At 38.5% G+C, this 13,816-nt stretch overlaps 1 protein-coding gene across 1 annotated transcript in view; it reads right to left on the bottom strand.

The window, feature by feature from the left end:
- Positions 1 to 317: 317 nt before the first annotated feature.
- UST (uronyl 2-sulfotransferase) overlaps positions 318 to 13,816 on the bottom strand; it is a 175,194-nt gene continuing 161,695 nt past the window's right edge. The window contains exon 8 of the mRNA XM_026100281.2: positions 318 to 3,538. Within this exon, the coding sequence (XP_025956066.1) occupies positions 3,255 to 3,538 (284 nt within the window). The 3' untranslated portion in view covers positions 318 to 3,254. The remainder of the gene's footprint in view (positions 3,539 to 13,816) is intronic.

A 13,816-nucleotide genomic window follows, 5' to 3' on the forward strand; every position in this document is an offset into this window, starting at 1 on the left:
CAAGCTTTTTCTCTTCTACATAAAATTTCTTTCTACTTAGCAGCAATAAAGCACATGACCCAACGTATTTCTGGGTACTTACTGCATTTCTCAGGTGAGTGAAATAATTCAGCCTTCAATCTCACACCTCCAGACAGTTCAGGACATAGAACAACCCAGGAACAACCTGTCCAAATCTCACTGCTAAAGTACGACTTGTAGATAATAAACTATGCTGTACAAAATACTGTTCTGCTAGATGCAATTCCAAACAAAGTGTTACCCATAGCCAGAATACCCAGACAAGAAAACTAGTGCAAGCAAGTAGACTATGGCGCTATGAAGAAATATACAAGCTTTATTTTTAACATCACTGGACTGAAAAATAAAGAGTCATATGGCTTGTTTATATTTCAGGAGATGGTAGTGAATAAGTTAAAGAATATTTCATCCCAAAACAAAGGTTGCTTTCATTTATACCTAAGCTAATGTACACATATGTTTTCTTATTTTCATAAATGTCAAGTACCCACCTTTTTCTCCCACAAAGATTTACAAGTACATGCATGGCACTTCCTACAAAGCTGTCGTGGGCTAAAGGCTTACAAACAATGATTTTTTTTGAATAAGAAATATTCATCAGACCAAAATAAAATCATTTAAATCAACTTCTTCCTGAGCAACTTAGAATTTGGAATGTGCTGAAAAGTTTCAATAAATAAGTCAAAGACTAACCAGCTTAAAACGTACCTTTTAACAATCAAGTAAAATATAATATATTTAATGACAGACAAATGGGCTGTAGGACCAGGAATCTTAGAAGCTATGTGCCAAATAAACCCATGAAGTACCATTCAGGGAGGAGAGGCCGGGTTGATTGGTAGGAAAAATAAAACAACATTAAAACCTAGCGAGTAAATCGTTAAACAGTTTTTGTATTTAGGTTATAAAGTAGTGATGGCTGAAGATACCTTTAAATAAACAGATAAAAATAGACTTTATGGTAAGCAGCAGTGAACTTGCAGGAAGGGTGAATGTGTTAAGTGACTGATTATTCTGTTACAACATTGGCAAAAAGGATTCAAACAGAATTTTCTGAAAGGTGAGAATATTAATTTTCTTTCCAAAATATAACAATTCCACAGTGTGTAAACTAATCATTACTCTTTCAATGTAATTTCATAGAAACCACTTAAAATATACAATGCAGCAGATTCATATTTTAGCTAATATGTTAGTTGTTATCTGTGTCATTTCCAGCTTTCTTTGATGTCTTCCCTCATGGTAGTGCATTGGTACCATGAAACTGGGATGTTAATAATGAGAACAGAATCTTCTCTATAATATTTCTGTAAATTAGCATCTTGTCTTAACACGATTACACTTCTTTATTTTAGTCCTCTGCATGTAAGTACAGTAAAGACTGACTGGTCATAAGGATGGTCCATAATGTCTATCAGCTACCAGCAGGCTCATGGAAGAGGAAACCCTTGAAAAGCACATCTGAGCTTAGCCCAAGTTTATATGCCTCATCCATCACAAAATAACTTTTGCTTGTTAGTTCAAACCAAAGGATTATCTTGCAGACAGCAGCCACACTACTGAGGCAGCCACATAATAAGAGGCAAAAATTGCTTACTAGATGTTTGAGAAAGGACTCGAGTTAGATAGAGCTGTATTACCCCAGAAGTGTTACTGGGATTCATCCTGACAAGGTGCTGCCATGCTTCTTTCCTGTTCTCTAGGACAGGACTTATTGCTACTACCCCTCTACTTGTTCAGCTCCTTCTGGGCAATAATGGTGCCCAAGAAGCCAAGGCTTCATCAAGACCCCGAGGGCTCCCCTGTTCTACTGTGGAGCAAATGGCAAAGGAGCTCGGCCTGTTCCCGCATGCGCATCTGTCAGTCCTGTGTCACCTGTCCAGGCATGCTGCTGAAGAGCCATCTAGCCCACAAGTCACAGGAAACCTCAGAGATACTTACCTTAAAGACAACAGCATGTCACATATTGGAGCTATTCCCATTTCACCTCCCAGCCTCCACCATTCCACTTTCTAGTGTTTACTGATAATAATTGTAGTGATTAGTACAGGTAACCTTTCACAGTGACTCTCTTAACAACATACCACTGAACTGACTTTGGTTTTACAGAGCATGGCTTTTTTTTTCTCCTTGTTTTATCATTTTGAAATATTTAAACTAGAAAAGTTGTGTATCTTCATATTGTTAATTTTCTTATAGTCATATTAAAAGTTGACATCTGGTACCTGCATTGGTGGGGCAGCTGCATTCTCCTTCAGACATGAAGAATTAAATTCTGAGATCACAGGAATATCATTCATGATAGTAGGAGTTCCATATCATTTAAGTTTCTTTCTTAGGTGAATGACTTTTTGTATCTCTTCAAATTTGTGATCCATAGTAGCAGTAACGATCTACAAATAATCTTCCTGAAGACAAAAACCTTATACTGCACCTTTTCCATTATGGCCTAATAGAAATGCACTCAACTGCAGAAACAAAACTCTTCAAATCATGTAACCCTGCCTTGCAGACTTTCATCCATTCTTGCCATTCATTGACCTGGTAACTTTTTCCGCTCTATGAACAAGATGGGTTAACCAGAAACATCTAGTTCCTGTAACTTGCCTTGCTTTCAATAATTAATATTAATTTGCCAAAACAGTATACTTGCTCCTCCTACAGACAGTTATTCAGAAACCACTGTCTAATCCACTTTTGAGTCTGTTATCCTTTGATGTGCAGACAGTAACAATGCTTCTGATTATACCACTAAAACACCAGTTTTGCCTAATTAGAAATAGGCACTTTTCCCAAGTGGCTCACTAACTTCTCATTTCCGGTTGTTAATGCTGCAGCATTATGCAATGAAGATTTGTTTCTGGAGAAAGAGAGAGATGAGAAGTCTATAAACTTACTACACAATACTGCCTAATCTGTTCTTTTATGTTTTGCAAATGCCCAGAGCACTACTGTGCACTCCAAAAGTTATTTTGTGATGAGGCTGTACATAGTCCTGTCTTAAACTATGTTCCAGCAAGGATTCTACGGAGCCAAGACAGTATAATAAAATTAAACCCGCAAAACCAGGTATCTCCCAATTTCCCCAACATGTGGGAATGTTCTCTTTTGTTCTGTTTTAAACACTGCTGCTCATTAACTCAGTTCCTTAAGGAATTACTTTTAATAATAATTAAAAAAATCTTAAGAAAGCTGAAGGGGTCACCAGAAGAAAAGGATGGCTCTTGCTTTCATCACCTTTTATAGATATCCTCTAGCCATTTTTCATCATCTTCTTCCTCATTGTCTATTGGTTCTTCTGTTTCCAGGGGAGAAGGAATGAAGAACTCAGGTCTGGGACGTGGTTTCCTGATATGAGACTTGAGTCCAAACTTGCGCTTTAGCAGGTGAAACTGTTCTTTGACATAGTAATAGAACTCATATTCATATCTCATGCGTTGGTAGAGGATCTGTATGGCTTCTGGAGAAGGGACGGTCTTTTTCACTGTCACAGTCAAATTGCCAAGTTTCCTATGTTCTGTGAAAAAAACAAAAACATGGTAGGTGCTGAATAAAGAGACCATACCTAAACCTTTTTTTTTTTTTTTTAATTAAGGCATGACCCTACTATATTATTGATAAAAAAATGAGCTTCATTTGCCTCCTTAATAATTTATTTACTTTTAGTGAGAGATCAAAAATTATAGATGTTTGTAGTTAGACTTGCATGTTTAAATATGGCTAGTTCATAGCATTTGGCATTCCATATAGTCAACTCAGGTTCTTAAGTGGTAAGGGTTATCTAATGCAAATTAGGTCACACCAATTATGAGCATAAATTATACACAGAGAAACATATAATCTTGCCTAATTTAGCAAATTTCACCTGATGCATGGAAAGTATATATCCAACATACAGCTGAGCTGAGCTAATCAATTATTTCTTACGTGGCATATTATGTACTGTCTCAGTTGTGCTTTCTTATTGTTCAAATCTAAACAAATAAACAGGAGTCAATCAGATATACATTTATCTGACTCCACCTCGGGTTAGCATCAAAGCATTGTTGGCATCGCCAGATGACACTTCAAGGGCGGAATGTGCCTGCTGACTTTGTCATCTGGTTAAACCTGTTAATTAAACTAGACCATCTTCCTGTTGTGTCCTGGGACTGGAAGATTTGAGTCTGCTTCTCTTCACCTAACAACTTCTGCTTTGGTACACTGAAATAAAAATCTCTACAGTTGATAAAGAAATAAAGTGACTAACGAAAATACTGAATTGCCCCCTCTCCTTCCCTCTTCTCTCTCTCTAGATTATTCTAACATTGAAGGCTAATGAATGTGAATGAACATGGCACAGAACAAACACTTTAAGCAATCATTTTTCTGTTTTCTTCCAGATGGCAACAGACTGTTGGAACATCCCAAGAATTTTCGTCTTCTCCAAGACACAGAAGTAACTGAAAGTCAATTTGGAGAAGAGCAGAACAGTAAAAGCTTTATAAACATTATTGATCATAAAGCACTTAACTTGGAAGCACTGACCTGTAAAGCACTGTTTTCTCCCAAACACCTACATTTCTCTTTAGGAGAAGTGGAGATGAATCTTAAATTGATGAAGAGGTAGTCCCTATAATTAATGAGTTTTTCTGAAACCTCATTGCTGCAATCCAGCAGGCCTCATGTGTTACTCTGACAGAAAGTGATCCAAATGGAAATTATCACAACATCTTTAGAATACATCTGTGTCCAGATAAGGCAAGAGGAATGGGCTTGCATGGAAGCAAGGAGATGCCAATTAGACATTAGCTAAAAACCTTTTTCATGACAAGGATAGTTAATATCCTTGTAGAGTATAGATGTTATGAAACCTATACCTCTGGAGGCTTTTAAGAACAGATTATGAAAAAAATCTGCAAAAAATGGGATAAATATAGTTGATTTTCTCCTGAGGGAAGTCACTAGACTAGAAAACATATTAAGGCTGTTTTCCATGATTCTAAAAATCAATAGATTCATTTTTATTTTTTCAATCCTTAGGTCACTTCCTCGCTTTTTGCTACGATAGCAAGATTTCTAAGAGAACTTCTTTTTGGTTCCAGGAAGTTACTTGGCTTCCGCTATTCATTCCTTCCTTGATATTTATATCCTCTGTGCTGCCCCAAATGCCAGTCAGAAATCCCTATATTCTACATGGCTATATAGATGAATTGTTGTAGTGAAGAAAAGCTGGATTTTGACATGGAAGCCTACTTCTCATTGTAATAGCAGTTCTCACTGCAAGTTTGGAGGAATGCAAAAGGGTCTGGTCCCAAAGCATGGCAAAGAAAGAACTTACAAGAAGAAAGCAGACAACAAAGAACATTTCACACTTCAAAATGGATTCTGCTCTGTTGATCAGTGTTGAAAAGAAGGAAGAAAATACATCAGTAGCTGCCACCCTTTGGCAAAGCGTTAACGACCAAGAAGCAACACACCTGTAGGCATGATGCAGCCTACCATGGACAGCTCAACACTCAGCAATGCCACTTCTAGGGCACCGGTGTCCCGTTGATAGCAACCACTGTCACTTCTAGAGGAAGTCCCTGAATTGAAACGGTATTTTGACATTAGCAGAGTTTTGCTCACATGCTCTGTCTGAACTGAGTTCTTCAGAGCACCTGCAAGCAAAGCTAAACACATGCTAGCTCTACAGAGAAGCAAGTTTTCACAGTTACTTACACAAAATTTTAAAAAATTGATCAATGGCTCCCAGTAGGAAAAGTGAGTTGTTTGGGGGATTCCACAAGTTATATATTCATCCAAAAGAAATAATCAAGAAAAGCTTTTTAGAGAAGAGAAGATTTTTAACCAAAGGCAAACCCACTTATTTCAAGAGGTAACACAAGGTAAGACTACTTAGCAAATGCAATAGCAATGTTCTTTAGACAAAAACGTATATTTACACAAGATTTTATATCTTGAAAAATGCAGCTGAAAGATAGAGCACAGCTACGTGAACATGAGAATCTTTCTTTACAGTTTAAAAGATTTATGTTCATATAGTTTAGTGTATCTATGCACATATAAATATATTCTAATTTTAACATACAAGACATATTCTCCTACTTCAGAGTAAAGACTTTAAATGAAAACAACTGAGAGCTGTTCATTTTGATAATGCTACAGGAGACAGCAAATGCTACCGCGCTGGACATTCTCACATTATTTAACTTCATTGTGTGACACACATCTGCGGCACTTGAAAAACTACATTTAAACGAGGTATTTTCCCTCTCATTTCTGGTTACCCATTACAGAAGAGTAATCTGAAATGTGGGAAGGTGACAATATAGAGACAGAACAGCTTAACGAGCTTACCAGTCTTAATGCCATTCTAAATCACAGAAAGTGACTTAAGGCATTAAACTTTTGTTTCTCTTGCATTTGTATTCTTAATTCCTTCTCTAATGGAAGAATGGTTTTCACTAGTTGGTAATGATTAAAACATACTGTTCAGTAATTAAATGGAGCTTTTATACCAAACTTCATAATTCCTTACACTGATCATGAAATCTCTACTCATATATCCAAGTAATTAAACAACTTAGCATACAGAGTTCTTTCTTACAGTTTTTGTACTTTAATTCCCTTAGAAACGCTGGTATATGCTTTATACTTAATGATTGTCTACAGATTATCAATTTGTATAGTTTTATTTAGATAGAAGTGGATACAAAGGTTTAATTTAAAAACAATTTAAAAGAGACCTTCAATATGCTGTTTAATTAAGAAAAAATGTAAAGGAAGATCATGAAATGCTTGCATTTAAAATGGACACTAGCATAGAAAGCACTACCTGTAGCTAGTTAATGGGGTGAAATGTTTTTGGCCAACGGATCCCTTCAAGATAGAAGAGCTTATTCCCTTCTACACCATGTTTACCCATAGACTGGATTAGGCAAACAGTCCTGTCTTTTTAAGTTCTTGATTAGTGGTTGAAGTTCTCATTGATAGCTATTAGATGAATAAACTCAAGGAAGAATAATATAATCACTCTGTCCTTGGATAAGAAGGCAAGAACTGTCTTATGATGATTTAGCACTTCAAGAAATTCCTCTTTCTGGTGCTGAACTGGTAGCTTCCACCAGCTTTGCAGTCTGGTTTTCTTTACAAACTCAGCAGCAAATATACGCTACTAAATATTTCATTTATTAAGCTTAAGCCTTTGTACTGGTTGCCAACTTCATTTTTATTTTACATAGGTTATTTCTGTTACAGAAAACTGCATTTATATAGCTGGAAAAAGCTCCTTATTTATACGGTCCCACCAGGATTTTAACTGGGAAAAGCCACTTCTTACAGCACCAGCTCCCTTTGGTGGCTGCTCCTTCCAGCAGAGAGAGGCACTTGTGTTCAGCCCAGGAGTGCTGCCAGTGATGACAAGGTGAAAAGGCTAGACTGTTTTCTTGGGGGGCAAGGGGGGTGATCAGTATGGGGCAGGACCAGCTAAAGAATAATTTACTGTTGGTAGGCAAGGCAGCAAAAGGCCCACTGGCACCAGCTCTGCCAAACCTGCCAGGTGCTGCTTGCCACCCTCGTGGCAGGGAGCCGTGCTGGCATGGGGCAGGCACTGCAGGAGAGGAGCGGGAAAGCAGCAAAATTTACTCGTGGTCTCAGTTTGACTGGGGTTTGCAATTTCTGTAGTCCTGAAATAGAGGATTCCTGGATGCATGCAATTATGCTTTGCTTTATGCACATGTGCATACCTATGTGTATGTATTTATACATATGTACACATAGATACACACACACACACACACACACATATATTCACACTCTTGCTTTGAAAGGCTGCAAACTCTCTCTCCTTTGCCAGCACATCAGACAAAGGAAACTCCAAGAAGTGGTATTTTTGTTTTAATCAGTGGAGGCTCTTTTTTCTCCCTCCAGTAAGTTGTCCCACAAGGATGGGAACTTCTAGTCTATTATGGTTACTTTTGAAAATTAAAGAGTGATGTAGATTTTATGGCTTCTATTGGTTTGCCTCTCAGTATAATTATTACTAACTGCAGAGTATACATAGCTATGAGATGCTGTTTGTCAAATGGTGCAAGTCGGGGCAGTGCCTGGTTTCAGGCTTGGATTCTGATAAAACAGGTGATTTTCACTTTTTTTGCACTTGAATTTTATTTAGACTGGTTTCTAATCTTAAATTCTCTTAAAAGGCCTTTTAATACAAACATGAATGAAATCACAGAACAGCTCCTTGAAGTCACCTTAACAACCTCTTCTCAACATATAAGCAAAATGGAAAAATTATGTAGAACTGGCTTTAAGCCAACATAACAATCTGCATATGCTACATAAACCCAGCTGTCCCACCAAAGGACCTCATTTTATGACCTTCGAGCCAGCTAACCACATGGAGGGCAACAAACTGCACCATTTACTTTTCTAGGGTTATTTTTTTAAACTGTGTTTGCTTTGGCATTCTTTTAAATTATTAAAAAGAATGTACTGTACAGTAACCAAACCTCCCAGCACAGCCCGCTCATGCCTTGAATTAACATGGTGAAGACTAAACTGGTATGCAGATATGGATGAAGAAAACTAAATTCTTTTGGGTTACCAGGTGATGAATAGTTACCATTACTTTCTCCACCCTCTCTTTTTTTTTTCTTGAATTAAAAAATCTGCCTTACTTACTGCAGTAAAGCAGCAGAAATCTAAACCATAGGGAACAGTGTTTTTTATATCTTGTGGCTTGAAAAAACTTGGATTGCCATATTTAGACAAAATGATCCTAAAGGCATTCTCTACCCCAAAAGAGAATTTATGTGTTCTGCTTTCGCCAATGATCTAATGTTTCAGCTGATGTGATGCAAAGGCTGACTCCCAAGTAGTCCTCAATACTGAACAAAATTGTAAGGAGTTGGGAGTCCTCAGAGATCAGGCAGGGAGATGTAACTGAGGCTGAGCCAGTGCGGGAATGCTGCAAGCGAGTGTATCTGTAGGCTAGCCAGGCTAACACTCACAGTGGAAAAATCCTACACCAAGCTCTGCTGCTCTAAGACTGCGTGAACATGATGGTTGTCAAAGATATAGTAAACTCATTTCCTGGAACTACACAGGGAGGCCCCACGTTTCAATCATATGCAGCTGAGCTACAGCACATACCTACTTCTCCACAGATTTAAATGGAAATAAATGTATGTCACTGTGGTTAGATGTGACGTACAAATCAATGAGGGCCTCTGCTTCATATGCCACTCAAATGATCAGTGCAGTGTTAAAATAAGACTCTGATAGCTACACTAGATCCAACCCCCCCAAATACTTAATTGCAGTGCAGCAGAAAATTTTCAGGCACAGTGGACCAGTTTTTCAAACTCCTCTAGAAATTTTTAGCAGGGCTCTTGCAGGGTATCTGGGAAAGGACAGTTTTTGGAGAACGGATGACACGCCATTGTGCTTGACCCACACACTGCCCTCCTGATGGTCCTGGCACTGGTACTGCTCTGGAGAGCCCTGGGACTAGGCAGGCTTTGGCGCTCAGGCGGGAGGAGGCAGGCAGTGCCGTAGGACCACTCTGTGCAACTGAGTGCCTTGTGTAGATGAATGTTTGCCACAGTAAAACAGGAACTGCGGAGGAGACCTAGTGGAGTCACCAATTGGGAAGTGTTTTGAAAAATAAAGTTGATGAAAAGGTAAGGGCAATTTGTCCCATAGTAGGCGGTAGTTTGTCTGCCTGAAGTACTACAAATCACACTTTTTAACCTTCTTATTGCTAGAATGCACTGGGAACAGAAATTAACTCTTCTCAGCTATTCATATTAACAAAATAAGGTGAAAGATTTAACAAGATGGAGACAAAGATTAGACATTTCTGTGCATAATGAGAGCTGTCACACTAGGCTCACTAGCAATGCTTGCTTTGTTTTACAAGGGATATAAGTGATTGTGTTTCATGACACAGAACAACTACTAACTCCAGAGATTAGCAACAGAACTCTAGCATATTGGCACACAACAATGTCCCATCTCTTAACTGTAAGATGCAGTTCTCTCTTACATGACAGCTATCCAGAGGTAATGACAATACCCAGAACTTCAGGGACCTGAGTTTAATTCCAAAACTGGCAGCATACAATCCTAGGCAAATCTGACATCTTACTTATCAAATACACCAGATTATAATTAACGCAGACGCTGAAGAATGATGGCTGCCAATGACAGATCCTGAACTAGATGAGCCCATTACAGCAATTCTGTTTCTTATTACCATTACAATGAATAAAGAAATCAGAGGAAAGAATAATGTCACTGTTAACCTACTGCAGTTTCATTATGAGCATTAACATGAACAAACTGCTCAAAGAATGATAACCTAGCAGAAAAAATGGAGGGACTGCCAAAAAAGAGAGATTATCCAGGAACAGTTGAGAAATTCTAAAAAACACATAATAAACAGTTACTAATACTGAAGGATGTAAAACACCAAGGAGGCATGATATAAAACCAGAACAATGAAGAGAAATGAAAAAAGAAGAATGTTAGTGAGAAATGGGGGGGGCGACCTGCTGGAAAGCAGCTCTGCGAAGAAGGACCTGGGAGTCCTGGTGGACAACAAGCTAACCATGAGCCAGCAATGTGCCCTTGTGGCCAAGAAGGCCAACGGTATCCTGGGTTGCATTATGAAGAGCATTGCCAGCAGGTTGAGGGAGGTGATCTTCCCCCTCTACTCAGCCCTGGTGAGGCCATATCTGGAGTATGGCATCTATTGCTGGGCTCCCCAATGCAAGAGAGACATGGATCTACTGGAGCAAGTCCAGCGGAGGGCTCCTAAGGTGATGAAGGGCCTGGAGTACCTCTCCTATGAGGAAAGGCTGTGAGAGCTGGGACTGTTCAGCCTAGAGAAGAGAAGACTGAGGGGGGATCTTATCAAAGTGTGTAAATATCAGAAGGGAGGGTGTAAAGATGACGGGGCCAGACTATTTTCAGTGGTGCCCAGCAATAGGATGAGAGGCAACGGGCACAAACTGAAACACAGCGAGTTCCAGCTGAATATGAGGAAAAAAAAATCTTTACTGTGAAGGTAACAGAGCACTGGCACGAGTTGCCCAGAGAGGCTGTGGAGTCTCCATCTTTGGAGACATTCAAAAGCTGTCTGGACACAATCCTGAACGATGTGCTCTAGGTGACCCTGCTTGAGCAGGGGGCTTGGACTAGATGATCTCCAGAGGTCCCTTCCAACCTCAACCTTTCTGTGATTCTGTGAAATGTACTAAGTATCTTGGATTTATAAGGCTGAAAATAATAGAAGCATCATTTTCCTACAAGATACAAATCATGTATATTGCGAATATACTGTGGAGGTAAACATTGCACTGGTCTGGCTGTGAAATGGACAATGTAACAGTGATATGAGTCCAACAGTGTATTGAAATACTACTTAAACTATTAAAAGCATTGTATTGCTCTTATGAAACACCTGCCTTACAAAATGTGGAATATTCAACAATATTTTCATAAATATTTATTTTTCCATATATTTTCCATATAACTTTGTAAACAACTTATCACTCTCGGAGGTATCTTCTCCAGCCAGGAAACAGTTATCATGAAATCTCCAAATTTCCTCTGGGAAATTCTTCACAGTGTTAGTATTTTTATCTCTACCAGTTCCAAGCTGTGCAATCTAACGATGTGGTTTTCCAGCTGCACGGGACACCTCAGCCTACCCTCTCATACAACACGCTGCCTCTGGCTCTGTCTGAGAAGACTGAAAATGTGCTTTATCTCACACATGATCAGATACCAAATCTCACAGAATCTTCTAAGAGACTCCTTATATTTCATGGCAATTTAATGTAGCATTCCCAGCTAAAGTAAGTTAACACAGAAGAAAAGAAAAAGCTGAAAATTAAACCACACTGGTAGAATGAAAAGGCAGATTCTTATGAGAATGTGGTCAGGTACTTTTACTGCTGTTAAGCAACTTCTAAGTTGAACTAGACACAGTTGAAGGTGCCAAAACCAAAATCATCTGCAGAGGAAATGCCAGGATTCTGTAGTTCAAATTGCTGAAAGAATTGCTATGCTTGCAATTCATATGAAATTTCTAACGTACCTTTTATAGCTGCATAAGTACTATTGAATGAATCCAGTCAACTTGACAATCTGACAAAACCACAATTTAAAAATAGGTTCTTGCAGATCACTTGTGAACAGTGCTACATAGTAAGTTAGGCAGATACTAACATTATTACATTTTGCAGAGAGAAGAGGAAGTTGCAGTTTGAGTTGCAGACTGAGATAAGTTTCAGCTGTTCTGATGAGCAGAAAAAAACACACCGCAGATAAGTTTTGCAGAAAATCTGCAAACATAGATATAGCTTGCTACTTGAGAACTTAGAGCAGGCATCTTGCCTTTGTCTTAAGGTAACAGTAGACTGGTGTCAAAGATTTTGTCCACAAAAAGGAAGTAATGGAAGAGGCATGCTGTGCAAACTTAAGATGTCTAAGCGGGATGGAGTGAGGTAGAGGTGTTTTTATTTCCATATATAGTACTGATGAGTGCAACACTGGCATATAGCATTCAGTTTTAGTAACCACATCCTAAATCAGAGATGGTACAAAAAAGAGCCTCAAAATGAATTCCAGGGTTGGAAAGAACATTTCAGAGAGGGATGATAAATTCACTCCATTTGGCTTACCAAAAAAAGAAGATTGAGAGGTGACTTGATTACAGCATCTACATACTTTCATGGTGAGAAAACTATGGGTACTGAAGAGCTGGAAGTTGAAGCCAGAAGAATGTGAATTGGAAGACACAATATTTTTTAAGTAGTGAAGGTGATTAATCACTGGAACAAAATAAGAAAAGGGGTCGGTAGCTTTGCTATCCCTTGATATTTTTATATCGAAAGTGGATGCCTTAACCAACTCAAGTTATTGATCACTGCAAGTCGCTGTAGTAGTTACAGTAACTTACTACTGTAAAGTAAGTTACTTCTTACTGCACAGAAGCAAGTGACATTGCGTGGCCTATAGCACAGAAGCCAAACTGAATGATCTGATTGTCTTTAATGATCTAACGATCCATCTTTCATAGATGCAAATTCCTGAAGTCTTAAAGGTCTCAGCTTCCACATCCGAAGCATCACTTCTGAAAGCCTTTTTGTAAATGCCTTTGAGATACCTAAATGAATGTCATTTTTGGAAAAATGTTTGAACACCCAATTTTCTACCATTTCCAGTGGTTGAGTCTCCAAAGCCTAGTGGTCCCCACCTTGCAGTATGAGGCCCTGCAGGAATGCAAACTTAAAAAGTTAACTAGTTAAGTTAAAAAAAGCTTGAGTGCATGATCTTAAAATTCTTAATTCAAAGTGCTGGCTCTTGCTGTCTTCCTAGAGCATTCATATGACTGCTTATTGGTTTTGTATGAGAATAAGCATTGAAATAAGAAAGGAAGAAAGCAAAAAGAGTAAATAAGACCAAAGTAATGGTCAATGATAAAATCTATGCACTGTGAAGATAAAACCACTACTGGTATGGTACAATGGGACTGCAAGGTACATATTATTACACAAATACTGCTGTTAAAATGGAGAAGAAAAGAAAATATCAGTTCTTTTCTCCCATATGAGAAATTCGTTTGGTTCTAAAGAGATTTCCTACTAACTATGTCTGCATACAGACAACTTGAAGGTCTGAAATTGCTTTACTTCTTAGTATTGTAAGCTAAAGAAGGTCAAGAAAAAAAATCTCTTTTCCCGTTAGATTCTTTTGTGTATAATGAGCTACTAAAGACGGCCAGGGGCTGAGGCAC

Source organism: Dromaius novaehollandiae, chromosome 3 (assembly GCF_036370855.1).
Source record: "Dromaius novaehollandiae isolate bDroNov1 chromosome 3, bDroNov1.hap1, whole genome shotgun sequence".
Taxonomy (NCBI): Eukaryota; Metazoa; Chordata; class Aves; order Casuariiformes; family Dromaiidae; genus Dromaius; species Dromaius novaehollandiae.